The 27527-nt window shown below is 50.0% G+C and overlaps 1 protein-coding gene across 3 annotated transcripts; it reads right to left on the minus strand.

Annotated features, from left to right (window-relative positions):
- Window positions 1-1033: 1033 nt before the first annotated feature.
- MANBAL (mannosidase beta like) lies at window positions 1034-24470 on the minus strand. Of its 3 annotated transcripts, XM_032419774.1 has the most exons (4): window positions 24393-24433; window positions 18048-18144; window positions 14768-14976; window positions 1034-1966 (listed from the first exon to the last, which is right to left on the minus strand). In XM_032419774.1, the coding sequence occupies exons 3-4, from the start codon at window positions 14915-14917 to the stop codon at window positions 1859-1861; spliced, it is 258 nt and encodes an 85-aa protein (XP_032275665.1). In that variant the 5' UTR covers window positions 14918-14976; window positions 18048-18144; window positions 24393-24433; the 3' UTR covers window positions 1034-1858. The 3 variants fall into 3 exon arrangements, with proteins under 3 accessions (XP_032275665.1, XP_032275666.1, XP_032275664.1); XM_032419775.1 differs by lacking the exon at window positions 18048-18144 and having other exon boundaries at window positions 14771-14976; window positions 24393-24470; XM_032419773.1 differs by lacking the exon at window positions 18048-18144 and having other exon boundaries at window positions 24393-24470.
- Between the last annotated feature and the right edge of the window lie 3057 nt (window positions 24471-27527).

Raw genomic sequence — 27527 nt, forward strand, 5'->3', positions numbered from 1 at the left:
TGAGCCAGAAGTTGTCTCCCCTGCAGGAGGCTGGAGTACGTCCGCTCCAGAGGTCGCTCCCCCGCCACTCTCCCAGCATGATTTCCCTCTGGTCTCACCTCCAGCCAGGCTTTAAGGCTCCGTTCAGTCACCTCCCCTCTGCCAGGTGGCTGTGCTGACCACCCAGACGGAGCTGGGTATCCCTCTGCTCAGCTCCCACAGGATCTGCTGCTCCCCCGTTGGACAACCCCCCACCCCAAGTCTCCTTCCATGTCTGAGTCTCCCACTGGGCTAGGCAAGCTTCCTCCTTTCTGCATCCTGGGCGCCTAGCAGGTGCGAGGCATCTAATGGGCTCTCAATAAACATCTGGCCACGCCTGGTCCTGCTCCACCGAAGCTCCAGCCCCTAGACATCCCAGACCTTAGTGGGGCCCCTTACACACTGCGCCTACGGACACTCCCTGAGTGTTTGTTAAATACCAAGGAAAGGGCCATGGACTTGGACCCAAGCCCGACTTCTGGCACTTTCAAGTACTTTGGACTTCAGTCTCCCATCTCTAAAATGGAAGTGATACACCTCCTCACTGGTTGTGACGACATTTGGGAAAGTGTCTGGCAAACTGGAAAGCAGCCCGGCAAATCAGAGTTACCAGAGCTCGAGGCTTTTCCTTGGCAGCTGATGCAGGGCACGTGACTGGACCTGCGTGACCCACCCCACGCCACGTGAGGCCTTCTAGTTGGTTTTTGTCAAGCTGCTTGGAGGACAAGCAGCGTCTTCCTCTGGCAATGGGAACTGGGGAATGAGTGGGGCCCAGCCCCGGTGGAAACTCTCACACACGCACGGACGTTCACGAGTGTCTCCAATGACTAAGGGCCACATGAAGCAGTTGGCTGGACCCTTCCTGAAACCTGTCCCGGAATGGCTCGGCCTGCAGCGCCGCTCTGACCATCCTCAGCCCTACTCTCCCACTTCTCTGGGGGTGAGCCCCTTCCCCGCACCCAAGGCAGGGCCCCAGACTCCCCTTCTCCCTCAGCAGCAGGTAGCGCACAGAAGGTTCAGCATGTGAGGCAGTTTATTGACGTTTACTTGCCCAGATGAACTTTTCCTCGCTGTTCTGGGGCTAAAGGAACTGGTGGGGAGAGGGGAGGTGTACGGATGGAAGCCAAAAGGCTGAATGTGTCATGGTGGGCTGAAAAGTGGTTGGTCTGAGACGGACAAGCCCCCCATTTCAGAGGCTAAGAAAGTCTGGGCCCAAGAACATGCAGTCATACAGCCAAATCCCTTCCATCTGCCAGAGGAGAAGCAGGCATGACCCTGGCCGGCTCTCCCGCCAGCGTCAGGCCTGGCCGTTGTGCCTGAGGGACCACCTACAGCACAGTGGCCGTGGCGTCTTGACCTAAACACACAGGGCAGGCCTGGCCTGGCTCCATCCGAACAGCAGGGACAAAGGTGGCTGATGAGCAGGTCTGCGGTGCTCGCGGAACGGGAGGGGCGGTGCTCGTCAGCCTGAGATCACGACTCTAAAATGTAGTGTGAATCCACAAGTGGGGGCCTGAAGGCTGGACACAATGATGAAGTATGGAAATGTCACTCTGAGCTGACCCAACTTCTGAACAAACAGACTTCTTACCCAGCCTCTGCACACAGGGTGTTTTAGTCCCCTTGGCTCTGCACGGTCACGGGAGCAGAAGGAAAAGGAAGTGGTGGGCTGCCCAGCTGGGGCCTGGGGACTGTCATGATTGTCCAGATCTCTGTGGTCAGAGAGCAGCCCAGCCACTTCAGCCCTGACCCTGGGACGACTGAGGGAACAGGACGTTGAGTCCCAGGAGGGCTGCCCCGGAAGGCCGCTGCCCCGGCCGCCTGGCTCTGCAGGCCTCTTCTACCGCTTCTTCTTGGCCTCCTTCTTGGGCCTCTTGCTGGCAGAAAGAGCAACAGCCTTGGGTTTCCTCGTCACCTCCGCGCTTCTGGGCTCAGAGGGCCCTGCCTCCTGCATGGCAATAGAAAGGACAGTCCTGTTTAGACGAGTCCAGCCTGACACCAGCAAAAACGAGATCGTTGTCTGAAGGGGGCTTTGCAAACTAAAGCACACGGAACCACTACTGCTGGGATCCGGGAGCCTTGGGTGGGCTGGGCTGCCCGGGGGCGGGGGGACAGGGCAGTTCTCAGGGAAGAAGAAAGAAAGAGGCCCCAAGGGACCCAAGGGAGGAGGCAACCTTTGGTGGGGGGGGATGGATGGATGGATGGATGGATTTAGGCCCCTCCACATGCCAGCCAAGTGACCAGTGGGCAACTCACGTCCCCCTCCTGCGTTTTGGTTTACCCACCTGTGAAATGGAAACAGTGATGCGCGCTGGGGCAAGTGTGGCATGGAAAGTGCCCAGCGGCTGTGGCCACACCGTGGCGGGCTGCTCACCCTGCGCAGGTACCGGGCAGAGCGCAGGCGAGGAGCCGGCTGTGGGGCAGACCCACCGTGGCTCGCTCCCCCTCCGGCCCTACTGTCCTCCTTCTCCCATTCGACCCACAGCATGCCAGGGCTGGGAGCGGTGGAGAGCGCTGGCCCGCAGTGGGGCAACCACTGCCCTGTGTTCTGTGGGGCCTGGCGGAGGCGCCCCGTGGGGGAGGGCGGAGGGCAGCCTTGGGGCAGAACTCCAGACTCTCCCTACAAGCTGGGCAGCCCTGGTTTTTCTATGTGTCCTGTTCCCTGTAAGATTTGGTTTATGCAAAGGCTCTACTGTTTTAAAAACAGGTTTAAAACCACAGACCCAGGCTCACGTCAGAGAAGAATCTGGAGGGGACTCAGTCCGGTCAAGTGTTCCCTGACCCCAGGGAGTAAGTCCCACCATGCCTTGGTCAGGCAGGATGTTAGTGAGGCGTGTCCGGCCTGGAGAACACTGACCACGGTCCCCGGGCCTCCTCCGGCCCTCAGGTGGACTTTACTTGGCCTGAAGTGTTTATTTTTAAAAATCTGAGCTAACTGGTAGATTTCCCATTCAATCGAGACTCCCAGCTTTTCTTGAAAACGTGAAACGCCTGGCAACAGCAGCCCCTTTCTTCAGGTGCCCACACTCCCACGGCCCCAGCACTAGGGTCAGGAAATGTGTCTTGGTACCTGTGTTCTTTTATTAAAAATGGGAAAATAAAAAGCAGACGAAGAATATTAAGAAGGAGCATACTTCTGGAAGAGAAAAATACTTCCTCGGTTGAACTGGCCGACTCCCAGCTTCCCGCTTGCTTTGCTCTCTCTCCTTCCCTGGCCCTGCACCTCAAGCCCTCGGGCTGACAGGAGAGGTGTGACCGTGGCTGGGGAGGGGCAGTCCACACCTACGTGGGGCCTACTCCAGACGTCTGTCAGCTCCCTCTTATCAGCCATCCTTCCCTCCACCCCCCGCCAGCCCGCCTGCTGAGACCTCAGGAAAGGCCCAGCCCAGTCCCAGGTACCCACGTGTGAGCTTCCCAAGATAACAAGGGGGCTGGCCCCTCCCCTAGCCCGGTCTCCATGGCAACACTGGACTCCCCCAGCCTGTCAACTTGGGCCGACACTTTAATGTAACTTAGCCAAAAAAAAAAAAAAAAAAAAGAAAGAAAAAGAAAAGAAAGTTAGGCCATGAGAAAGACAAACAAACAAAACCGAACCTCAGAGGAGCCAGCGTGTCAAGCGCACAGGCTGAGCACCCCCCCCCCAGAGCACAGCGGGCGGCGGGGGGGAACGGCTACTGTTTAAGGCAAACCCCACAGGGCACAGTCTCTGGAGACCTTGGGAGCTGGAAACTGTCCCCAGTCGGTGCCTATGAGGCCGTGCAAACCACTCAGTCCCTGAGTGCCCGAGACAAACAGGCCCTGACGAGATGAATGGTTTCCACACAGGGAACACGCCAAGCCTGCCAGGATCTCCGGAGCTCCCGACCCTCTAAACTCAAAGCTGGGTGCCCCCTCTGGTTTCAGTGGGGCCCAGGTCAGAATCCACAGGGACGGTGACACCCGCCGGCCAGCCCCAGAGCCTCCCTCATCCCACAGACCCTCTCTTCGGGGCCTCATCCACTCTGGTGCCTCCCGACCTCTCTCCTGAGCAGACGTTTTCCTGACCCAGCTATCTGTGTGATGGCTGGGACGGGCGCCCCCCCGGGGGACGTCCAACTGCACTGTCCCAGACCCAGCACAGCTCCTTCTCCAGCAGGCCAGGTCCTCCTCCCCACCTGAAGGCAGAGCCACCACAGCCCCAGTGACCCCACCCGTCTCTCCTCCCAACGGGCTAGTCAGTCACCCGTCCTGGGGATTCAACCCCCTCTAACTCTTCACTTGGTCACTCTCTCCAGCACCGAAGTCCCTACATCAGTTCCTCCACTGCTGACCTCCCTGCTCTACGCCACACCTCGTGCAGACCCCCCACCTTAAACCTTCTAGGGGCTTTCCATCTCCCACAGCCTCATGCCCCACATTCAGGAAGGCATCGAAGGAGGCCACATCTCCAGCTTCTTCTGGGCTCTTCTCCAGACCCCACACTGGTCAGCTGCCCGGGCTTCTGCTGGTCACCCCTGACAAGAGGAGCACCCTTCCTGGCCGTGCGGCAAACCCCTCCCTGTGGTCTGGCCCAGCTAAGAATGCACTCCTACTCACTGTCTAGCCTTCCTCCTCTGCTCCTCTACCTCCAGCAAGGCACATCCCTTCCTCCACCCCTACCCCCTGGTACTGAGGAACCACATGGTGCCACATCACACGTTACCACAGGTACACGTTGTCCTGTTGGTTTCCCCTACTAGCTTGTGAACTCCTTGAGACAGCTTCAATTGTGAATGAATGAATGAATGAATGAATGAATGAATATGGAAGATCAGGCAAGATCTCCCATAACCATGGAAACTTCACTCTTATCGTCATGAAAATAGAACACTTAAGGGCGCCTGGCTGGCACAGTCAGTGGATCATGTATTCTGATCTCGGGGTCATGAGTTCGAGCCCCACGGTGGGTGTACAGATGACTTAAATATTTACAGTATATACATAACACTTAGGACCAGGTCTCCCCCTTCCCATGGGCACGGAGGACACGAGCAGGCGTCAAGCCCAATACACATTCCCTGAGTCAGGCTAGGCGTAACCACCAGTAAGGAGCCACGACGGCTGCACTTCCAGCGTGCCGGGCCCTGGGCTATGCGGTGTGGACACACCTTATTTTAGCCTCGCAAAGTGCCATGCTGAGTCCCACCGGAAAGACGAAAGAAGAAACACTCGGAGAGATTATGTGACTTGCCTAAGGTGTCCACAGTCGGTGGGCAGCAGCGCCAGGACGGGAACGGCGGCTCTTACTGGTTATAGGGTACAGTCTGTCCCAGCTGTCCTGGGGACCTCAGGGCTGCAGACCGAGAACCCGAGTTCACTACGAAACCCACCCTCTAGCAGCACCTGGAACCACAGGCTGCACGGGTGACGGGGGAACGACAAGAAGGGCCTGTTGCAGATTCTGCCGATGGGTCATTCGGACCGCTTGTTTGTAACTGCAGTTCCGGCGGGAGTCAGGGCAGCGGGCTGGTGCTCCCCGTGCCGGGCTTTGTTTTTCACAGCTGAAGGCAGCTCTCCGTGGGTGTGTGTTCATATTACAGTCATCGAGTCCTCTGAGCGTGCTGTCTCCTCCTCACCGCAGACCTCCTCCTCCCTTCCCCACCTCAGTTTCTGGCATCGTCACTCACTCAGTTACCCAAGCTCGAAACCTCCAAGTCATTTTTGAGTTCTCGCCATTCCCTCGTGCCCCCACACCCCATGTGCCCCAGGTCCTGCGCATTCTCCTCTCCAAGGGGCTCTCGACTCCGCCCGGCCCCTCTGGACACCCACTGCTGCACCAGGCCAGACGCCACGGCCCCCTGCCTGCCCCCTCGCTGGGTCAGCCTCCCCCACGTTCTCCTCGCCGCCCGCCCCACTGCTTTCGGTCTATTCTAAAACAATAGTCTGGACCATGTCTGTCTGCTGCTTTAAATGTGTTTCTGGTCCCCCCTTCGTAGGAGACAAATTTCTAAGAGCTTCCCTGGGGCCTCCAGGGCCACTCCACTCCGGCGCTGGCCCTGCCTCCCGGCTCGCCCCCCCCCCCGCCCCATGCAGCCCACTGCCCTGCCCGGCTACCGGCCCCCCAGTACTACCCACCCTCTGTCCCCTTTCCCGCTCTGCCGAGGTTCCCAGCCCTCCCACCTATCTGCGTGCGCCCAGGGGATGCAGTTCTGTGCCAGGTGCCACGGGGTAATGAAGAGAAGACATGCTTAGCGATGTGCACCAAACATCCACTCACTGAGCCTGCATCACCCTAACGAGCCAGCCACTGTGAGCCCAATTTACAAGCAAGGAAACTGAGGCTCACTGAGTCTCAGAGACGGGTCCAATGGGGCACAGCCGAGTTTCCAAGCTACAGGGAAGCAAAAGCAGCTCTCGTGCACATGATTCAGATGCTGGGGTCCTAGCCATGAAGAGCTGTAGCTCCAAATTCTTAGCCAGCAAGAACGACTCTGAACGAACGGCTGACTTTTAATTTCTCCTCAAATGCGCGCTGCGGGGACAAACTAGGCAGACTCCAAGCACTACGGCCCCACCTTCAAATCTGGGAACTCCGAGCCTCCTCTGAAGCAAGTTTGAAGTTTCCTGGGCAATCACGCCGTCGGGAGGAAAAGAAAACCTCCCCCGCCAGGTGGCTGCTGGCTCTGCGGAGGCACCAGGCCTCATCAATAATGAAGCAGTTCCACAGCTGCTTACGAGGCCAGAAAATTGCTGCTATTCATCAGATTCAAATAATCGAATCTGTGCCACGATGCAGCGAGTCCCTTCCAGCAGGGAAAGCACTCAGAATTTTATGATTTCCACTATACAGTTCAGTGTGGATTCAGTCCGATAAATCAGAACAAAGCATCATTCCACACAGACCGAAAACCATTCTTTCCTCTCAAGCGGTCCAGGGAAAGAAAACCACTGTGCTACATGCATGCATCCTCACGTACCCGCTCTCACTTGATCCCCAGGAACTCCGGGCGGGGAATGCACGCCGTCCCTCTACAGCTCAGGACACAGGCTTAGGGACGTGAAGGGTGGGCCACACTCAGACCAGGTGCGCCCAATGCTGATGCTCCCGCTCGTCCTACTGCGCACTCTTGGCCCAGGCCCTGGGCAGGGTGGGGGCTGAGAAGCCCTTGCAGGGGTGGAGCCAGCAGTGCCCTTGAGAGGAGGCTAGGACTAACTGGAACAGGGAGTGGGGGAGGCGGCCCACGGGGGCTCAGCGAGGCGAACGAAGACACGGTGTCCAGGATGCGCCTGGCAGGCCAAGAGAATGGTGATTACAGAGAACAGCCTGGGAGCTTATTCCAGACAATTCAGCACGACTGCAGGCCCTTCCCACTGGCTGGTCTGTGGCTCTTTGTGTGTCCAGCTGTCCCTCCCATGAGACGGTACACATCTCAAAACCATGTTTATACCGTCACCCTGCCCACCACACAGCAATCTCTCCAGAAGGGCTCGTTAAGTAAAAAACACCCTGCCGCCCAATTCAGCTGCAAACTGCTCCCAAGCTTAAAAAAATACAGGGCAGAAACTGCAAAGTTAGTTCTCCGAGCCTGTCTCCTAAGGTGTTGAGAATTGGTATAATATACACTTTCCCGAGTTAATTACTTACTCTGGCAGCCTCAGACAGAATTTTCCAACAGGGTCCTGAACTTCTAGGCCACTGCCGGGAAGGCTCCATCCTTTTCAGGGCTCCCAAACTGCAGAGCTTTCTAGCTGACAGTGAAGCCTACGTGGGCATCACACTGAAAGCCACCATTCTTGCTGTCAATTCTGGTGAGTTCTCCACTGGATCACAATGCTGCACGTCAGTTGTCTGTCTGCCCAACCCCCCTTTCCATGGGGGCTCTGCCCTTTCTCGATCCATGTGGTTCTAGGGGGGACTCTCAGTCCCTGTGGCCACAGGCATGGCCAATTAAATGTGGCCTGGCCAGAAATGGTACCCACTGCCCCTTCCCACCTATGGGGCAAGGTGCAAGCAAGTGGCCAAGCCAGAGCCAAGGACAGACCTTCCATGAGACCTGGAAAGTGAGCACAGGCAGAGACATGGCTTCTCTCGCTTGTAAATCATGAGTGGTAAGGCAGCAGATGGGGGCGGCTGCGGCCATCTCCCGGCCACGTGGCGAGGGCCTATAAATGAGGCCAATACTCGCAGGAAAGCCAGGAGACAGAGAGCCCTGAAGACCTTTGGAGCCTCTGAGCCAAGCTGCGCCTTGAAATTCCCAGTTCTAAGAACCAATGCAGTTTCTTTCCAGAGAAACTGCTGGAGGTGAGTTTCTCGGAACTTTCAACAGAAAGAGTCCCCATTACTGCAAGAAGAGACTGTGGCGGCCCACACAGAGACAGCAGAGTGCAAGCAAAGGTACCGGCCTAGGGGCTGGCAGCAGCCGCGGAGATGTGACATATACATGTGAAGAGATGGGGAGAGTTAGCACCCGAGCTCTAGGAGAGTCTGTGAGTCACTGCCAGATGAACCACTACTATCTGCTTCGTGAGTCGCCGAACTGAAAGTCAACACCCACTTGCTTAGGGTTAACTGGATCAACGTTCTGTGTAGAAACACCCAAAAGAGGCTGGGAGTCCGCTCCAGCGAGCTTTTGGGAGACAGGGAGAGGGGCTCCCTACCTGTATTTCCTCATTACCCACTCCTTAAACTCCTGGAATTTGGCTCCCACCTCATTAAAGCACCACACCCCACTCTCAGAACAGCTATAGCCTATCTTCCCAGAAAATATGCCTGAGCATAAAAACCACATTTTGTTCACAGTTTCGGGGAGCTTGCAGACTTCTGGAGCCTATCCAGGGACCCCCTAGGGATCCAGGAACTCTATGGAAGCCAAACTCTGGAGGGGAGCAGCCTCTCCTCGGTTGCTCTGTGGCTCTTGTTGCCCCATCTCTGGGGGGACCGTGATGGACAGGTGCTCTCCTCGAACGACGGCGGTTTTCTGGGAGACCGCAGGCCCCTCTGCCCGCTGCTCTGCCCTGTCTTCTGAGAGAGCCACCGGAACGGAGACCCCAGCTCTGTCTGCACAGCACTCCTGCTCCTTCGGGACGCGGCCTGCCCCTCCCGCCACACGGGCCCTAGCTGTCCCAAGCTGGGTCAGCTACAGTTCCTTCCCTGGGGATTCTGGATTGGACCAAGCAAGACGGCAGCCTCCAGACGCTGCAGCTGAAAGACATAAACTCTAGAAGCTGTCAGTGGCCATGTTTCATCTCACCACAGGGACAGCGAGCAGAGGAAGCAGGGCCCTGGTGAGAGAAGTGAAAGACAGGAGACAGACAGGGAGGGGAGACCGAGGGGATGCAGATGGTGAATGACAGGGTCCTGGTTCCCACCCCTTCCAGAGGGCCAGCTGCAACCCTGCTCTGGGATGGCACCTGCACCTTTTCAGTATATCCACACTGCACAGAAACTGCTTCAAGCAGGTCGGGAAAGCCCCAAGGTCAGGCCTTTCCTGAATCTTAATTTCCCTTAAAAAGCTCAGCAACTCACTCTTGAAACTCTAGGGTTTCAAGTAGTAATGCCATGTGGATAAAATACCCCCCAGGTCTCTATCCCCAGCTTCTCACTGGCTCTTTCTTTCCCACTTGGATGTCTTGCTAGTATTTCAAACTTAACACTTAACATGTAGAACTGAACACCTCCTACCCTCCCAAAATTGGTCTGTGCTTCAGGGAACGAGTCTAAGACTAGACCAGCGGCTGCATAACAGAAGCACCTGGGCACTTCGAGTAAATACCGATCTGGGCTACAGTGAACAACAGAATCAGAATCCCTGTGGGTGCAGCCCAGGCCTTTGAACCCCCCCCCCCAGGCAGGTGCAGACAGATGGGAGAATGGTGGACCAGCCCAAGGACTCCCCAGGCTCTTGCTCACAGCAGACATCAATGATCACTCACTTTACCTGGAGCCTAGAAGCAGGCCCAGAATCCATCCATGATGGCCACCCCACAATCCATCAGACTTGACATGAGAGATGACATGTATGTGCCCTCTTGGACTAGAGAGAAATGGTGTAGGATCTACTCTCTTATTTTAGAATCCAGCCTATGAGAAAATGCTTGGAGTAAGTGCAGCCCAGGCCTCAATCAGGCTCACACAAATGTTTGTTTTCTCAGGTCTTGGTTTAATGAGGTGTTGACGAGAACACGTTCTCATTTGGCTTAAGACTGGAAGGACTTTAGTTTTGATTTTGCAAACTGGCTCTTGCTCCCACTATGAAAAGAAGGGGGTGGGGTGGGAAGCATTTGTATGTGTTCCCTTTTTCTTCCCTGATTACCCCCGAAAGAGCTTTCAAATAATCTGCTAAGTATTGAAGTACTGAAGTCATAAACTAGTTGCAAAAAATCGGCTTACTGGAACAACAGGAAAGACATTCTTTTGCTTTTCAAAGTCTTTCCCATCATCTAGAGCCAAAAATATTATCTTCTGACCCAAAAAGCCACTAATAAACCTTGTTTCTATAGGCCAAGCAAGAGGGATGATTTTGCCCTAAGCAAAACGGCAAAGAGAGCAAGACTGTTCTCTGGGTCCTCCCACCCCCAATTCTACCCTCTCCCACCTCCTGGCACCCTCCACTTCCAGTGGCACCTTCCACTTCCCTCCTGCCCTCGGGCTTCCCCAGGGTCCCCACCAGCTATCCCCACAGGCACCCTTCCTCCCTAAGAGCTCCCTGGCCCCAAGTAAAATCCCCTTCTTTTCTCCATCCCCATCCAAATTCCAAATCCCAGCTAGCTGCAGGCTCAACCTCTGAGCACAGTCTCAGCACTCACCCTCCCTTTGTGAGACGGTTTGTGCACAGAGTACTGTGCTCCCTTCCATCTATTTAGGAGTGTGGGGGGCAAGAGAAGGCTGCCTTCTGGGGGCACACTGAGGAAAGCCTGCAGTAGAACCCCTGCATAATTGGGGGCCATTTGTTGGCCTGATGCACCAATAAAGTTTAATTACCGGTACTGTATTTTTTGTTACTGATCCACTGAAAAGCTTAAAAAAAAAAAAAAGGCTAAAAACAGTAAGCTTCAGTTATGAAGACAATTCACTTATGTGAGCCTTAGTCCCCTAAACTGCAAGATAAATTAAAATGAGATGGTATGTACTATATTTATATTTCAAAAGACGAGGCTGTTTTCCCAAATTAACCTCTAAATGGCAGAGTGGGAGAGTGGGGGGAGCAGGCATACGGCTGAGCCCTTTGTCAACTCCCTGCCTCAACAGGCCTCAACCCACTGTGCCACTAAGAACCTCAAAGAGGGGCGCCTGGGTGGCTCAGTTGGTTAAGCGTCTGCCTTCGGCTCAGGTCATGATCCCAGGGTCCTGGGATCAAGTCCCGCATCGGGCTTCCTGCTCAGCGGGGAGCCTCCTTCTCCTTCTCCCCCCCTCGTGCTCTTTCTCTCCCACAAAAATAAATAAAATCTTAAAAAAAAAAAAAAGAACCTCAAAGAGATGAGTAAAAGGCACCCCCTTTTCCTTGTTTGCTAAACTGACCCAGGCCCTCTGGGACCAGCTAGAAGGGTTAAGAACACTAGAGGAGGTGAGGAGCAGCTCTCCAAAAGGCCACATACCTCTGACTATACATCTCTGCCTATAAAATAAAAACATTCATCACCTCCCTCCCTCGGGACTCCTAGCAGGCTTCATCAGTGGCCAATGGCAGTAAAAATGTTTGTTATTTATAATACCCAATAGCATGCCGTGTCTGCGAGGACAGAGCCCCAGAGCACAGGGATTACGTTTTTAGAGTGTGATACAATTGTGGGTGGAAAAACTCCAATCGTGACCTCCTTCTCAAAACACCAGAATAAGAAACGGAGATGGACAGGACCCTCAGAGGCCATGAGTCTGTCCATGTTCACCAAGGCTTCCCATGCCCTCAGTGGCTGTGCCTTCCCCCCGCCCTGACCCCTAAATGCTGGAGCTCCTCGGGGCTGCAGCCCAGGTCCTCTGCTTATCGCAGCCCATGTTCTCGCCCCGAAGACCTAGTCCTTGCCTGGCTTCAATTACATCTCAGCTCCCTCATGTTGATCAGCACTCAGCCCAGACCCTCCTCCTGCTAGAGACCTGTGGATCCAACTGCTTACTTGGCAAAACCACCTGCATATCTTAAAGGCACCTGTTAAAAACTGAACTCAGCACACTTCTTCCCCAGCCCCACCCCAAGCTCGTCCTTCGCCAGGGCTCTCCATTGCATCAGTAAATGGCCATGATCCTCCCAGCTACATGAGCAGGATCTCTAGGACATAGTCATCTCCAAGAAAAATGGATCTCCAGAATATACTATATGTTGTTAAGTGAAAAAAGAAACAATGTGAAACTGTATTTAATAGTGTGCCATCTTTTATGTATCAAAGGGGAGAATATTTATATATATACATATGTATGTGTATCCACACCACACACATATGCATTTGCTTATGTGTTTTTTTTTTTAATTTTTAAAAAAATTTATTTATTTGACAGAGAGAGAGAGAGCACAATCAGGGAGAGCAGCAGAGAGGGACAGGGAGAAGCGAAGCGGGGCTCGATCCCAGGACCCTGGGATCATGACCTGAGCTGAAGGCAGACGCTTAACCAACTGAGCCACCCAGGTGCCCCTGCTTACGTTTTCAAAAAGAAACAAAAAAAGAATAAATCAAAATAATAAAAATGATTACCTATGGAGGAAGGAAGGGAATAGACTGGAGAATATTGAGGTTAAAGGAGACTTTCAACTGTATCTTGTATCATTTTGACTTTGGGAGAAATATTGTACATAAACATTTAATGTAATTTTTTAATTAAATTAAAATGAAAAAAAAATCCCTAAAATTTCAAAACAAGTTGAAACAAATTAGCCTAACTGTGTATCACCACGGGAGTATAACTCTTATGAAGAGAAGAATTACTAAACCCAGTACTCTGACCATACATCCCTACTGGGATATATTCTAAAGCCAGAAAGAACCACAAAGAAATCTTATATTTCATTCTGAGTCTTAATGTTAGTAGTAAAAAACAATGTAGTTATTTTTAAATTATAATAAATATATTGTAAGTGTGTGCAACAGAGTCAACATAAAAAAAACCTGCTATCTTTAGAAAGCCTGGCTGGCACCTGGGAAATTGGATTTTGGGTGGTTCCCACAACTCCCAGAACTGATAAGAGTGACTCACTGTACCTAAACCAAACAATATGGTTTATGCCGAATACCTACGTTCCTTCTGGAAGTCTGTAATTCTGGTCCATAAGCAGAGGGTGTTTATGTGACCCGTCTGCAAGAGAAGTCCTAGGCAATGAGTCTTAAATGAACTTCCCCGGTAACAATATTTCACACAATGTGATGAGGCTCCCCTTGAAACCACTGAGCATAAAAAAACCTAAAAACTTATCAAATATATAAAAATGTATGTTCAAGGGGTGCCTGGGTGGCGCAGTCGGTTAAGCATCGCACTCTTGGTTTCAGCTCAGGTCATGATCTCAGGGTGGTGAGATCGAGCCCTGTGTCATGCTCTGTGTTCACGGTGGATTCTGCTTAAGACTCTCTCTCCCTCTGCCCCTCCCTCCCATCTCTCTCAAATAAATAAATCTTAAAAAATATATATATATAAATAAAAATACAAATATAATGTTCAAAATGATGTGAAAATCAAAGCTTCATTGGCCGAGATTGGAGGTTGCTAGAGTCCAAACTCACTGCTCTGAAAATTAATAAAGGGAAAGAACCAAGCATTCATCCAGCCTTTACTATGAACAGCATTTCAGAATAACCATACAGGTAATGAGGAAAAAGGTCTTCTTCATCGAAGAATTCCAGCTAATAAATGCACAAGGAAATAATGGAGCTCAGCAATGGATTCTGAAAACACTTAGGTGAAAGACTGGTGGGGATTTTTCAATAGAAGGATCAGCTACCACCACCTGAACCCACTGATCAGTCGGAATCTCTTAAATGTGTGACAAGCAGACACCACATGCTCATCAATGACATGTAACAGGAAGTCCACAGCACCAGCTAGGAGGTGTTCTCACCAAATAACCTGATCTGAGTTCACTCAAGCATCTAGATTGAACTTCCTATTCATAGGAAATACAGGGAACAGAGAAACAGGTTAAATGACGCTGCAGAGAGGCAATCAGCTAAATCCTGGAGGTGGATACTGTAGATGACAATGACCTGCTTTCTCCAACAAATCAGTGTCATGAGAAAAGGGAGGGTGGGGGAGAGAGAGTGGTGGAAGGAGGGAGTACGCTACGGAATAAAAAGACCTACAGAATAAAGTCAATACAACAAAAAGCCAATCTGATCCTGTCAGTGTCTTACATAAAACCCTCCGGACCCCACCCACTCCTCTGGTTGCGCCTCTCATCATGTCCCTCTGTGCTCTGGCCACAGTCATCGTCATTCAGTGACTTGAACTAGACTAGAGTCCTTGCAAATGCAATTCCCCTGCCCCAGGGAAGACCAGGTCCTCCCCCTGGATATGCACCCTCACAGTGCTCTGGGCTTCTCATGGAAACATCCCTAAGTTTCATTTCTGCGCCTCTCCCAAGGACTAGAAGCTGCATGAGGACGGACACTACAACCTGCTGCAGACTGACAGGCAGTAGGCAGTAAATAAAAATCTGCTTGACACGTGTGAACAAATAAAGTACTGGTCACGTGGTTCAAAGCCACTAGGCAGGCATCTGGCATAGTCCTAACTGATCTTCTCTGCCATGGTATCTGTTTTTAGTACCTAGAACCCAGTCTGAGGAGCAGAGGCTCACAGGGAAGGACTCACCACCTCGTGGGACTTGGGAACAGGTACGATGATGGCCAGCACACAGATGAGCTGGAAGATGGCCCCCAGGAAGAGTCCGTACCGTAGCAGGTTCTCCAGGAAAGTAGGCTCAGGCACCTCGGGAGGTGAGAAGTCCAGGTCGGAGGCCATGGTCTCGGCCACCTGCTGCCTGTGGTCTCCTCTGATTCACCACTCTCCAGAGCCAACTTCTAAACACAAAGGTTAAGCGTCATGTTTCTACAACTGACTTTTATCCACTTGCACAAACACATACATACTTGCGAGAATATATAAAGTGATCGTGGTGAGATGATAGCAGTACTTGAACCTAAGTGGAAGATATATGGACAGTCATTGGACTATTCTTTCAACTTTTTTGAATATTTGTATTTTTTCCAAATACAAAGCTAGGGAAAATAAGTAAAGGCAAAGACTTTGACAAAAATCTCTAATCAACATACATTTGAAGGCCTGATACGTTTCAGGTTTTGTTCATTTATTCATCCAGTTATTCATTCAACAAATACCTGCTGAACACCAAGCACTGTAGAGAGAGCAAAAGAGACAAATCCCTGCTCTCTTGGGGCCTACATCTCGGGGCAAAGGCCGACAACACAGCCAGACGTGCTGTACCAGCTGGTGACAACTGTTTTGAACAAAACTTACGAAGGGCACTGTTTTATTTTGTACAGGGTGACAGACAGGAGGGGCTCGCTGAAGAGAGGGGAATTGAGTGGCAGAGATATGAAGTGTGAGAGTGAGCCATTGGAACATCTGAGAGAGGCATATCCAGGCAGAGAGAAAAGCAAGCATAGAGGCCGTGGCGCAGGGAAATGAGGCCAAAATGGCCAGAGAAGAGTGCTCAAGAAGGAGGGAAGACCAGGGAGAAGTGCAAGTTGACCCCACTAGGACCCTGACATTTCTGGATTGACTGAAGCCACTGAGGATTTTGAGCAGAGAAGTGACATTACCTGACTTACATTTTGACTGGTGGGGAGAGGGGCTGCAGAGTAGACAAAGGGAGGCCGGTGAGGAGGCCACTGCCAGTAACCCAAATAAGAGATGCTGGGGAATCCAAATAAGAGATGCTGGGGGCAGTGGTAGCCAGTGGTGGCAGGTCCAGCTTCAGCCAACCTGTCCTTTCACCAGGGCCCCCACTCCTAATACCTTGATCAAGCTGAAAGGACTGCCTGTAGTTCTCCAAGAGCATGGGCTCTTTCAAAATCCTGGGCCTCTGCCCAGGCTGCACACTCTGCCAAGAATGCCCTTTTCCATTCTGACCGCTTGGTGAAGCCCCCACTCTACCTCTGAGGCTGAGCTCAAGTGTCACCTCCCCAGCATGCCTTCCTCATTGCTGTCTCCTACCCTGGTATGACTGAACTGCTTCCCCTCTACCACAGCACCCACAAGGGGCTTCCTTCTGCCCACCGCAACAAGAAAGGGGCAAACTGACTTTGGAACCAGGCCCACCTGACTCCAAAGCCCTCTGGGTTTTCAGAGATCTGTGCCACAATGCAATTTCCTGCTAAATCTGAGCTGTCCAATATGGCGGCCATGAGCCACATGTGGTTCTCGAGAGATGAAATACAGCTGGTCCAAACTGAGGTGGCTGTTAAGTCAAATACACACTCAAGTTAGGACATAGCAGGAACATAAACATGTAAAGTATCTCATTAATGATGTTTTTATATCGATTACATGTTGAAATGATATGGATTAAATTGTGTTATTAATTTCACCTGATCTTAAAAAAAAACAAAATTGGAGGATTTACTTTCTGATTTCAAAATTTACTAGAAAGCTACAGTAAGCAAAACAGTGTGGTACTGGGATAAGGATACAGACGAATGGAATAGAGAGCTGAGAAATAAATCCTCACATAGGTAGTCAACTGATTTTCAAACAAGGGTGCCAGCATCATTCAATGGGGAAGAACAGTCTTTTCAACACATAGTGCTGGGAAAACCTGCAGATCTACATGCAAAATAATGAGGCTGGAACCTAACACCACATACAAAAATGAACTCAAAAATGAATCAAAGCTCTAAACTGAAGAGACCGAACTATAAAACTCCTAGAAGAAAACATAGGAGAAAATCTTCATGAAATTGGATTTGGCAATGATTTCTTTTTTTTTTTTTAAAGATTTTATTTATTTATTTGAGACAGAATGAGAGAGAGAGAGCACATGAGAGGGGGGAGGGTCAGAGGGAGAAGCAGACTCCCTGCCGAGCAGGGAGCCCGATGCGGGACTCGATCCCGGGACTCCAGGATCATGACCTGAGCCGAAGGCAGTCGCTTAACCAACTGAGCCACCCAGGCGCCCTGGCAATGATTTCTTAGACGTGACACCAAAAGCAAAGGCAACAAAATAAAAAATAAATTGGACATCATCAGGACGAATTTAAAAATTGGATACATCAAAAGACACTATCAAGAGAATAAAAATACAAAAGTTAAACACAAAATTACCATATGATCCAGCAACTGCACTCCCAGGATATACCCCAAATAACTAAAAGCAGAGGCTCATACCTGTACACCAGTGTTCACAGGTGCATTCACAACAGCCAAAAGATGGCAACAACCAAGAGCCCATCAACAGATGAACAGATCAACAAAATGTGGTACATACGTACAAAGGAATACTATTCAGCTATCAAAAGGAGTGAAATTCTGATACCTGCTACGACATGGATGAACCTTGAAGACATGATGCTAAGTGAAATAAGCCAGACACAAAAGGGCAAATGTTGTATGCTCCCACTTGCAAGAGGTACCTATACTAGGCAAATTCATAGGGCTAGAAACTTGATATAGGTTAGCAGGGGCTGGGGGAAGGGACTGGGGACTTAGTGTTTAATGGAGGAGTTTCAGTTTGGGATGCTGAGAGACTTCTAGAAATAGACAGTAATGGTGGTTAGACACCACTGTGAATGCCACTGAACTATACACTTAAAACATGGTTAAAATGAAAGAAAAAAAATGGTTAAAATGGTAAATTTTATGTTATGTATATTTTACAATTTAAAAAATTTACCTTTTTCTTTTTACTTTTTAAATGTGGCTACTAGAGAATGTAAAATTACACACTTGGCCTGCATTGTATTCCTACGGCATAGCCTTGGGCCAAAGAGAAGGTTCGAAGACCTTCCTCCATGGCGGCACTGCAGTTTCATTGCTTTGCACCATCGTCAGAAGAGGGACTAAAGGGTAGCAAAACAACCTTCTCAGTAAACAGAGTGGGACTTATGCAAAGGTGTACTGTGTCCCTTCTGACCTGGACACTTGGGAAGGTTACACGCCCGTGCCGGCAGGCTGTCCACTTTCACATAGCTTCTGCTTTCTCTGGGAGCCACCTTCAAAGCCTGGGGCCCCTTTTGGGAAAAAAAAAAAAAAAAACAACTCAGAGCTGGCAGATCTTCATCCTCCCAGGAAGGATTTGACTTCTGGAAAGAACCCAACATCCTCTGAATCCAAGTGTGGTGAATCAGGTGGGGCCACGAGCTCAGGAATACCATTTTTGGTCAAATACAAGGTATGACGATGCTCAGACACAGGCAGATTGTTTGGGGTGGCTCATGAACTGGCCCCAAAGTGAATTCCAAGGCGGCCACGGGAACAGCTTCTCTGGAGGAAACATGCCGCCCTGCCAGGGCACCAGCATGTGAACGCCAAGGTGGAAGCAAGCGTTCTCGGTTCTTCACAGTGGCAGCTCACAAAGTATACATTTTTATTTAATTCTTTTTAAGATTTTATTTATTTGAGAGAGAGCATGAGCAGGGGAAGGAGCAGAGGGAGAGGGACAGGCAGACTCCGCACTGAGTGCGGAGCCCAACGCGGGGCTAGATCCCACGGCCCCAAGATCACTACCTGAGCTAAAATCAAGAGTCAGAGGCTTAACCAACTGAGCCACGCTGTCGCCCCTAAAGTCTACATTTTTAAAAATGCCCTTGGTCCCAAGCTTTATGCTTAAGACTGTAACAAGCCTACTGAACTTACCAATACTTAGAGTAACTAGTGTTACCAATAGCAACACTTATGAATACTTGGAATACAATAAAAAGACGGGGCCTGAGGGTGGGGGCAAAAAGCCTGATTCTATCAGCAATTAGCTACACTTTGGGCCCATCTCTTGACCTCCTGGAGACTTGATGTTCTCATGAACCAAACAACAATAATATTTATTCGAAGCTATAATGCATTTAGGCTTTTTTTTTTTTAATGGCCGTAAGGCCATATATAACAAGAGCCATAAAAGTGATTATATCCTTTGACTGAATAACTCACTTCCTAGAATTTACAGTAAGGAAACAATTCAAAACAAGAAAAAAGGCTTCAGGTACAAAAAAGTTCACAGTGGCGCTATTCATGATACTGAAAAACAGGAAGCAACTAAAGTATCCAACAATAAAGAAGCAGTTAACCCAATTATGGCACATCATGGCATATTCCTCCTTCCCTAAAATGGCAAATATAAACAATGCATATCAGGTCAGTGGAAAGTCTTCGCAAAGTAACATTCGCTGAAAAGAGACAACAATTATATGAACACTGTGACTGCAACCATGTATAAACTTGATCTCATTGGCCAAAGAGCCAAACAGGCTAGGAAGATGTGAATCGTCGCCGTAATCGTCACCGTTCAAGCGAGGACTCCCGTATTGGACAGCACAGGTGTTAACAGGAGAGTGGTTGTGAAAAGGTTCTGGAAAACACAAAATGCCCTACACAGATTGTGTATGCTTTACAACTCTTATCTAGTTTTCCCTGCACCCCTGCGCTTGACTTCCCAGCCTTCCTGCCAGTGTTTCTGGGTCTTCAATTCCTGAGTACAGAAGTCACATGAGTCCTACTCATCCTTCAGATCTCAAGTAGGAGGCAGTTGCCCTCAGACTCCCTGTGCGAGGCTGTGCCCCCCCACCCCCCACCGTGGCTGCAGCAGCAGCAAGGAACGAATCATTTGCCAGATGTGCACCACACCTCACAGTGAGCATCTCATTCACTTCGCAACCACCTGGGGAGGCAGGTATTACTAATGAGGAGGAAGAAACTGAGGCTTGGAGAGGTTACGTGGCCTGCCCAGGACTACGTGGCTGATGAGAGGAAAAGACAGGCTTCAAACTGGCTGGCTCCTCCACAGCCTGAGCTCTTTCCCACTAGGTCAATGGTTTTCAAAGTGCAGGCTGTGACCCATCAGTGAGCCACGGAAACCACTTAGGGGGCTGCAAGCAGCAGTTTTTCCTTTTAACTTCATTAGCCAACACTTGATTTAATTAAATAAATGACAATAGAAAATATTACATTAGTGGGGCACCTGGATGGCTCAGTCGGTTAAGCATCTGACTTCTGATTTCAGTTCAGGTCAGGCCCCGCATCGGGCTCCGAGCTCTGAGCGCAGAGCCTGCTTAAGGATTCTCTCCCCCCCTCTCTCTGCCCCTGCCCTCCCCCCCACCCACTTGCTCACAAGCTCACTCTCTCTCTTAAAAAAGAGAGGGAGAGAGGGAGGGAGGTAGAGAGGGAGGGAGGGAGGGAGGAGAGAGGGAGAGAGAGAGGGAGGGAGGGAGGGAGGGAGGGAGGGAGGAAGGAAGGAAGGAAGGAAGGAAGGAAGGAAAAATAACACATTAGTAAGGGTCAGTATTGTATCCTGAAGCTTTTTTTCAGTTACATCCATTTACATCCAACTATGTGTGTTCTGGGCCAAAATTCAAAACATACTTCTTATTATGTTGAGAAATAAGGAGTCTGGAGTCTAATGTTTTTTACTTGCTCCACTATAAGGCCCTGGACAGCAGGGGCCCTCGGCCCACCCTGAGTCTGTTCCAGGGCCTGACTCAAACATGTGGTGAATGATGAAGCCTATGCCTCTTTCCCACCTGGAAAGCAAGAGCAGATGCCTCAACCAACTGGCTCATTTAACAATGAGGGGTAGGAGTGGAGAAGCACGGGGCTTGCTTAGGCTTTCCCAGTGAGTCAGGGCAGAGCTGACTCTCCTGCGGTGTCTCTAGCCCTGCGGTAGGCCAGACTCGCTTTAAGAGCAGGAGCAGAGGTTTTTATATGTTGGGGAAATCTCATACCCCTACCAGAATTTAGTAAAAACCACTTACTCATCTATTACCAAACATGACAAATAATTTCATAAGGTTACTAAAACCCCTGAGGCTCATCCCTGAATGCCAGACACTAGTGGTCTGAGACATTCATTCATGGGACACATATTGAGCACCTACTGTGTGTCAAGTATTATTCTAACTCCCACCATGGAGTTTTCATTCCAATGGAGGCACTCACACACATACAAATGGAATATAATGTCAGAGCTGAGTATTACGAGAAAATATAAAGAGGGAGTATGATTTTATATGAGGTGGTGAGAGGAGGGCCTCTCTGAGAAGGTGACATTTCAGCAGAGGCAAAACGAAAGCACAGGAACATCATTTATTTTTTTTTTTAAAGATTTTATTTATTTATTTGACAGAGAGAGAGAGCGAGAGCAGGAACACAAGCAGGGGGAGTGGGAGAGGGAGAAGCAGGCTTCCTGCCGAGCAGGGAGCCCGATGTGGGACTCGATCCCAGGACCCTGGGATCATGACCTGAGCCGAAGGCAGACGCTTAACGACTGAGCCACCCAGGCGCCCCAGGAACATCATTTAAATATAGGCTGGAGCACCCCAGGTTGGAGAAACGGCGGGGATAAGGTCCTGAGGCAGGAATGAGCTTTATGATCAAGAACAGGAGAGTGAGCAAGCTGGGTATGGCCAGTAGGCCATTATAAGGCCTTTGGCTTCTCCCCTAAGTAAAAGGGGAGCCACTTGAAGGTACTTAGCAAAGATGGCAGGGTCTGACTCATTTTAAAATGGTCCCTCTGGGGCGCCTGGGTGGCTCAGTCGTTAAGCGTCTGCCTTCCACTCAGGTCATGGTCCCAGGGTCCTGGGATCGAGTCCCACATCGGGCTCCCTGCTCTGCAGGAGGCCTGCTTCTCCCTCTGCCTGCCGCTCCCCTTGCTTGTGCTCCCGCTTTCTCTCAAATAAATGAATAAAATCTTTAAAAAGTAAAAATAAAATAGTCCCTCTGGCTGCCACTGTGTTGAGAACAGACTGCCGGGGACAGGAGTGGGAACGCTGATACCAGTCGGGAGGCTGCTGTGAAACAGTCCAAAAGCCATGCCTCCACTGCCGCAGTGGGGGTGATAAGCTCCGGGTTATGGATATAGTTTGCAGAAGAGCCAATGGCATTGCTGACGTAAAATCTGAAAGAAGTAAGTTAAAAATAATCCCTGAAGGTGAAACTATTCTGTATGATACTGGAATGGTGAATAACAAGACATTAAGGATTTGTTAAAACCCACAGAACTTCCCAGCACAAAGAGCAAACTTTAATGCATGCAAATGTTTAAAAAAAATCATTTAAGGGGCACCTGGGTGGCTCAGTCGGTTAAGCGTCTGCCTTCGGCTCAGGTCATGATCCCAGGGTCCTGGGATCAAGCCCCGCATCGGGCTCCCTGCTCAGCGGGGATCCTGCTTCTCCCTGTCCCTCTGCCTGCCACTCTGCCTGCCACTCTGCCTACTTGTGCTCTCTATCTCTCTGTCAAATAAATAAATAAAATCTTAAAAAAAAAAAAAAGAATTATTTAAGAGGTCAGGATATCCCAGAATGGAACACAGAATGTGACATTCTGAATCTAAATGTATTACAAATGTATTAAACAACTTTACAGCAAGGGCAGGGGGAATCAGGTGCAGAACTCAGTAACTTTGGAAATGAGTGGAGTCTGTAGGACTTAAGGTAAAAGGAACTGCATGTGTACAGTATTCTCTAGTTGATAGTTACTTCCCACAGGCGGCAGACGTTAACAATTCTGAAACCACTATATATGTATCCTGAAATTGAACAGCTGAGTACATTGATGGTAGATGGTGGGAGCTAGATTAGTCACAGATGGAGTGGGAGGTTACAGATAAGCCAGAGGAGACTAGAAAGATCCATGTGGAACTGATGAGAGTTGCAGATACGAACTCAGATTTAACTTAACATAGATACACGTAGCTACACAAAGAAATATTTACAGATATGTGTGCATATATACACGTTAGTATACACACATCTGTCTCTTACACTGAGGGTCTAGAAACATGGGCATCCCCGTAGCAATGATCACACCTAACAACCAAGTCTTGGCACTTAGTACATTCTCCAATAAAAGGAAGCAAGTCTCCATGGAGAAATGTTTAATTCTAGGACTGAGGCATGAAATATACAGGACGAGCCTGGAACAGAAAGTGTTAAAACACACACACACACACACACACACACACACACACTCTCTCTCTCTCTCTCTCTCTCTCTCTCTCTCTCTCGCTGGGGCATGTCAAAGGGATAGAGGAGTGCCCAATGGCCAAAGCTGGAGCACTTTGAGCAATAAAATATAGAATTACTGGATTAAAACCCAAAGTATGAAAATAAATATCTGAGCCCATACTGATATAAATAATTGAATAGGTAAATAAATAAATGGGCGAGAGTTAACAAATTTCCCATGGAGAATTCCACATAATTTATGCAGATACTCAGCCTTTAAATGTGAAGCATGATTCCACACTCTTAAGTGTGGGCTGTATGTAATGACTTTATTCCAAGACTACAATATGGAAAAGGGGAGGAAGGGAAGTAATTTTACAGTGGAAAAGCTTGACTACTTCAAGCTAGTGATCCAAGTTAACATCAAGGGACAACTTATATTGATAGTATGTGCCCTTGATGTGATGTGATGAGAATGGCCCTTTACCTCTGTGGTTTTCCTCCCCAAAACCCCTAACTCCCATCTAATCATGCGAAAAAAACATCAGACAAATCTCAATTGAGGATCATTTTACAAAATATTGGACCAGTTATACTCAAAACTGTCAAGTTGATCTAACAAGGAAAATCTGGGAAACTAGCAGACCCAAGAGGAACCTAAGGAGACATGACGACTAAATGTAATACAGTATCCTGGACAGGATCCTGGAACAGAAAAAGGACATTGGGGGAAACTGAGCCAAATGCGAATAAAGCATGGACTTTGGCTAATATTATCAATATTGGTTCATTACGACAAACACGCACTGTGCACTTAACTAAGCGCTTTGCATACACCATCTCATTTAATCCTTAGATCAAGCCTATGTGCCCATTTTACAGAGGAGGAAACTGAGAACCAGGGAGGTAACCAGAGAAGGCCCACCCACGATTACACAGTACTATGGGGCCCGCTCAGGAGTCGAACTCCGGCCGGAATGACCCCGGAGCCCGAGCTCCTCCTAACGCTCCACCGGTGGGAGGAAAGGCCAGATCCCGGCAGCGAGCGCAGGGTTCAGGTCCGGGCTCCGAGCGAACACGCTGGACGGCACCGGGCGAGGCCCTCCACCTCCCAGGGACTCAAATTCCCCTCTGCAAGTAACTTCCTGACGAGCGCCCCGGGAAGTTATTCTCGTCCCGCGCAGGGCGTCCCCGGGGCCCGCCGCGCAGCGCCGCCCGGAGCCCCCGGGCCGCGGCGCCCGAGCCCAACCCCCTCTCCGTTCCCACCGCCCGGGCCACTCCGCCCCGCCCCGAAGCCCGAGCCCGGCCGCCGCGCCGCCGCACTCACCTCCCGCGCCGCCCGGCCGCTCCCCCGGAAGTGGTTCCGCGTGGCGGATCCCGGAAGTGACGCGCTCAGCGACCAGCGGGCTCAGCTCCGCCCACGTTGCTAGGGTTCCGGCCTTTGTCCCAACTTTGTGGGTTTGAGGCGGAGGGGGGGCCATGGGGAAGCGGGATCCAGACCTCTCCGGTTCCTCTAAGCCCCTTTGTCTCTGAGCTCATTTCAGCAGACGTTTATAGACGTCTATAGGCGCTTTAATTCTATGCTAGACCCTGAACTGGGAACCTACAAAGAGGGGAGAGGAACAAGAATTCTTAGCAAACAGAAGCACGTTATTAGAATTCTTTCAAAACTTTGACCGAGAGCCACCTGGCTGGCTCAGTCGGTAGAGCATGCGGCTCTTGAGCTCGGGGTCGTGAGTTGGAGCCCCACCTTGGGCATAGAATCTACTTGGAAAAAAAGAAAAAATTCACTGAGTACATCTTCTATCCCCTGTGCTGGTTACTGGAGATACAGTGAAATTGTGAAATAATAAATGTTACTGCTTTCAGCCCCCACTTTCAGTGTCATTTGTTATATAGCATAGATAACTAATACATAGACGATCAGGACCTAATCTTACCCTCAAAGAGCTCACTCTTAGAGGACACTAAAATAATTATAACTGAGGGGCACCTGGGTGGCTCAGTGGGTTCAGCATTGGCCTTTGGCTCGGGTGGTGGTCCTGGGGTCCTGGGATCGGCCTCTCCTTGGGGTCCTAGGTTTCCTGCTCAGTGGGGAGTCTGTTTCTCCCTCTCCCTCTGCTCCTCCTGCTTGTGATCTCTTTCTCTCAAATAAAGTCTTTTTTAAAAATTAATTAAATTTAATAATAGAATTCAGACAACAACGTCTACTAACTCCATACTATGTGAGGTGGAATGGAGGATACAAGAATGTAGCATTCCTGCATTCATTCAACAGATACTTATGGAGTTTCTGCCTTGGACTTCCATGTACTATGGAACTGGGAGGACAATGGCAGGTAGATGGGTCTCCACCCTCACTGTGCTCACAGAGTAGGGGTTAATGTCTGGGCCTCCATTAATCAATCACACAGAGAAATGTATATGAATCCGGAGATGTGTTGGGAAGAAGGGGAAACCATGAGAGAATAAATAACATGGGAAATACAATCAAGACAGGGTGATCAGGGAAGGCCTCTCTGTGGAGGTAACACTTAAGCTAAGAAATGAAGAATGAGTAGGATTTTGCCAGGCAAAGAGAGGGAGGAAAGAGCATGGTGGGAGGTGGAAAGGCTGTGGGAAAGGTTTGGAGCATAAGAAGGGGGCAGAAGCTGAAGCCTGAAGGGTACAGATATGTAGGACAAGAGTCTGTACTTGCCCTTAAAGGGGCTCACTGTGGGGTGTGGATGAGGAGGGTCATAGGAAACAGAGATGTTTTATGTGTTGAATTGTGTCCCCTCCCAAAAAAGCTATGTTGGAGTCCCCACCCCCAGTACCTCAGAATGTAATCATATGTGGAAGTAGGGTCTTTACAGAGGTAATCACGTTAAAATGAGCTGATTAAGACAGGCACTAATCTAATAAGACTGGTGTCCTTATTTAAGGGGGAAATTTGGACACAGATCTACACCCAGGGAGCATGCCATGTGAAGATAAAGGGAGAGATCAGGATGATGCTTCTACAAGCCAAGGAACGACAAAGATTGCCAGCAAACCACTGGAAGTTAGGGGAAAGCCACGACACTGATTCTTCTTCCCAGCCCTCACCTTTGATTTCAGATTCCTAGCCTCCAGAGCTGTGAGAAAATAAATATCTGTTGTTTAAGCCACCCAGTTTGTGGTACTTTTTTTATGGCAGCCTTAGCAAACTAATACAGATGTGCAGGTGCCTTGAAACCTGTTACTCGGTATCCAAAGCTAAAAGATCCCCAGTGTGGCTGCTGCAGGCATATTACTTGCTCACTCTCTGGAAGCTCCCGGAAGGCTCCAGCTGAGTCTTGCTCATCTCTGTGCCCTGCATGGTTCCATTAGCACCACAGCAAGGGGAAGAGCTCTGTGCCATGCTTGCTCCGATCCATAATATCTCTGCAAGGCGCACTGCTTGCTGCATGAAAGAAAACATTGAAAACGATATGGTTTCTGCTCTGAAAAAAAATTTCTAAACCAGATGAACACATGACAGTATAAACTAGTTTGTAATTATTAATTATAGCTGCCATTTATTGCATATTCACTAAGTGCCAAGCACTTGACATGTATCAGTATTCTCCTGCCAGCCACCCTATAAGGCAGCTGTAATTATTCTCATTTACAAGGGAAGAGACCTAGGGCTGGAGAAGTTAAGCAACTTCCCAAAGCCTCACAGAGACTACGTGCATAACCAGCGCACTACCCAGCCAACCTGTGCGAGCCAGATGGGCACCCCAGGAAGAGAGGAAGCATCCACAGGGACTGAGGTATCTGAGAAGGCTTCATGAAGGAAGCGTCCCAGATCATGGGCTGGATTGAATATGGGAAAAGGAAAGTCGAGGTGCAAGACTTGCTTTTCTACCTCTGAGCCTTTGCCTTTGTTGGTCTCTTTGCCTGGAATGCTCTCCTCTCCTGGCTTTGCACAAACCTGGCTCATTCTCATCCCTCAGGGCTCAGCCCAAATACCACCTTTTCAGAAAGGGCTTTCCTGACCACCCTTTCTAGCTGGTTGTTTTTTCTAAAGATGGTTCCAGCAGTGCCCATACCCATACCGCAGCTCCAGCAGTGCCCATACCGTAGGCTCTTCTGCCCATGACTGCTTTGACCAAGAGCATACTGTGGAAGAGACCGTGTCAGCCTCAGGCATGGCACCTACCTGGCCTGGAAGTCAGCCACGAAAGAAGGGTGACTAGCCTGAGGGGCGCCTGGGTGGCTCAGTCGGTTAAGTGTCTGCCTTCATCATGATCTCGGGGTCCTGGGATGGAGACCCATGTCGGGCTCCCTGCTCAGCGGGGAAGGCTGCTTCTCCCTCTCCCTCTACCCCTCCCCCTCCTTGTGCTTGCTCTCTCTCTCTCTCTCTTAAATAAATAAATAAAATGAAGAAGAAGAAGAAGAAGAAGAGGAAGAAGAAGAAGAAGAAGAAGAAGAAGAAGAAGAAGAAGAAGAAGAAGAA

This window comes from Phoca vitulina, unplaced genomic scaffold, assembly GCF_004348235.1.
Source record: "Phoca vitulina isolate PV1807 unplaced genomic scaffold, GSC_HSeal_1.0 scaffold22, whole genome shotgun sequence".
NCBI classification, from domain to species: domain Eukaryota; kingdom Metazoa; phylum Chordata; class Mammalia; order Carnivora; family Phocidae; genus Phoca; species Phoca vitulina.

Coding starts and splice junctions, on each gene's coding strand:
- MANBAL (XM_032419773.1), bottom strand. CDS start 14,917: ATGGCCTCCGACCTGGACTTCTCACCTCCCGAGGTGCCTGAGCCTACT. Junction 1,967..14,767: donor TTCCCAAGTCCCACGAGGTG/GTGAGTCCTTCC, acceptor ATTGCCATGCAG/GAGGCAGGGCCCTCTGAGCC.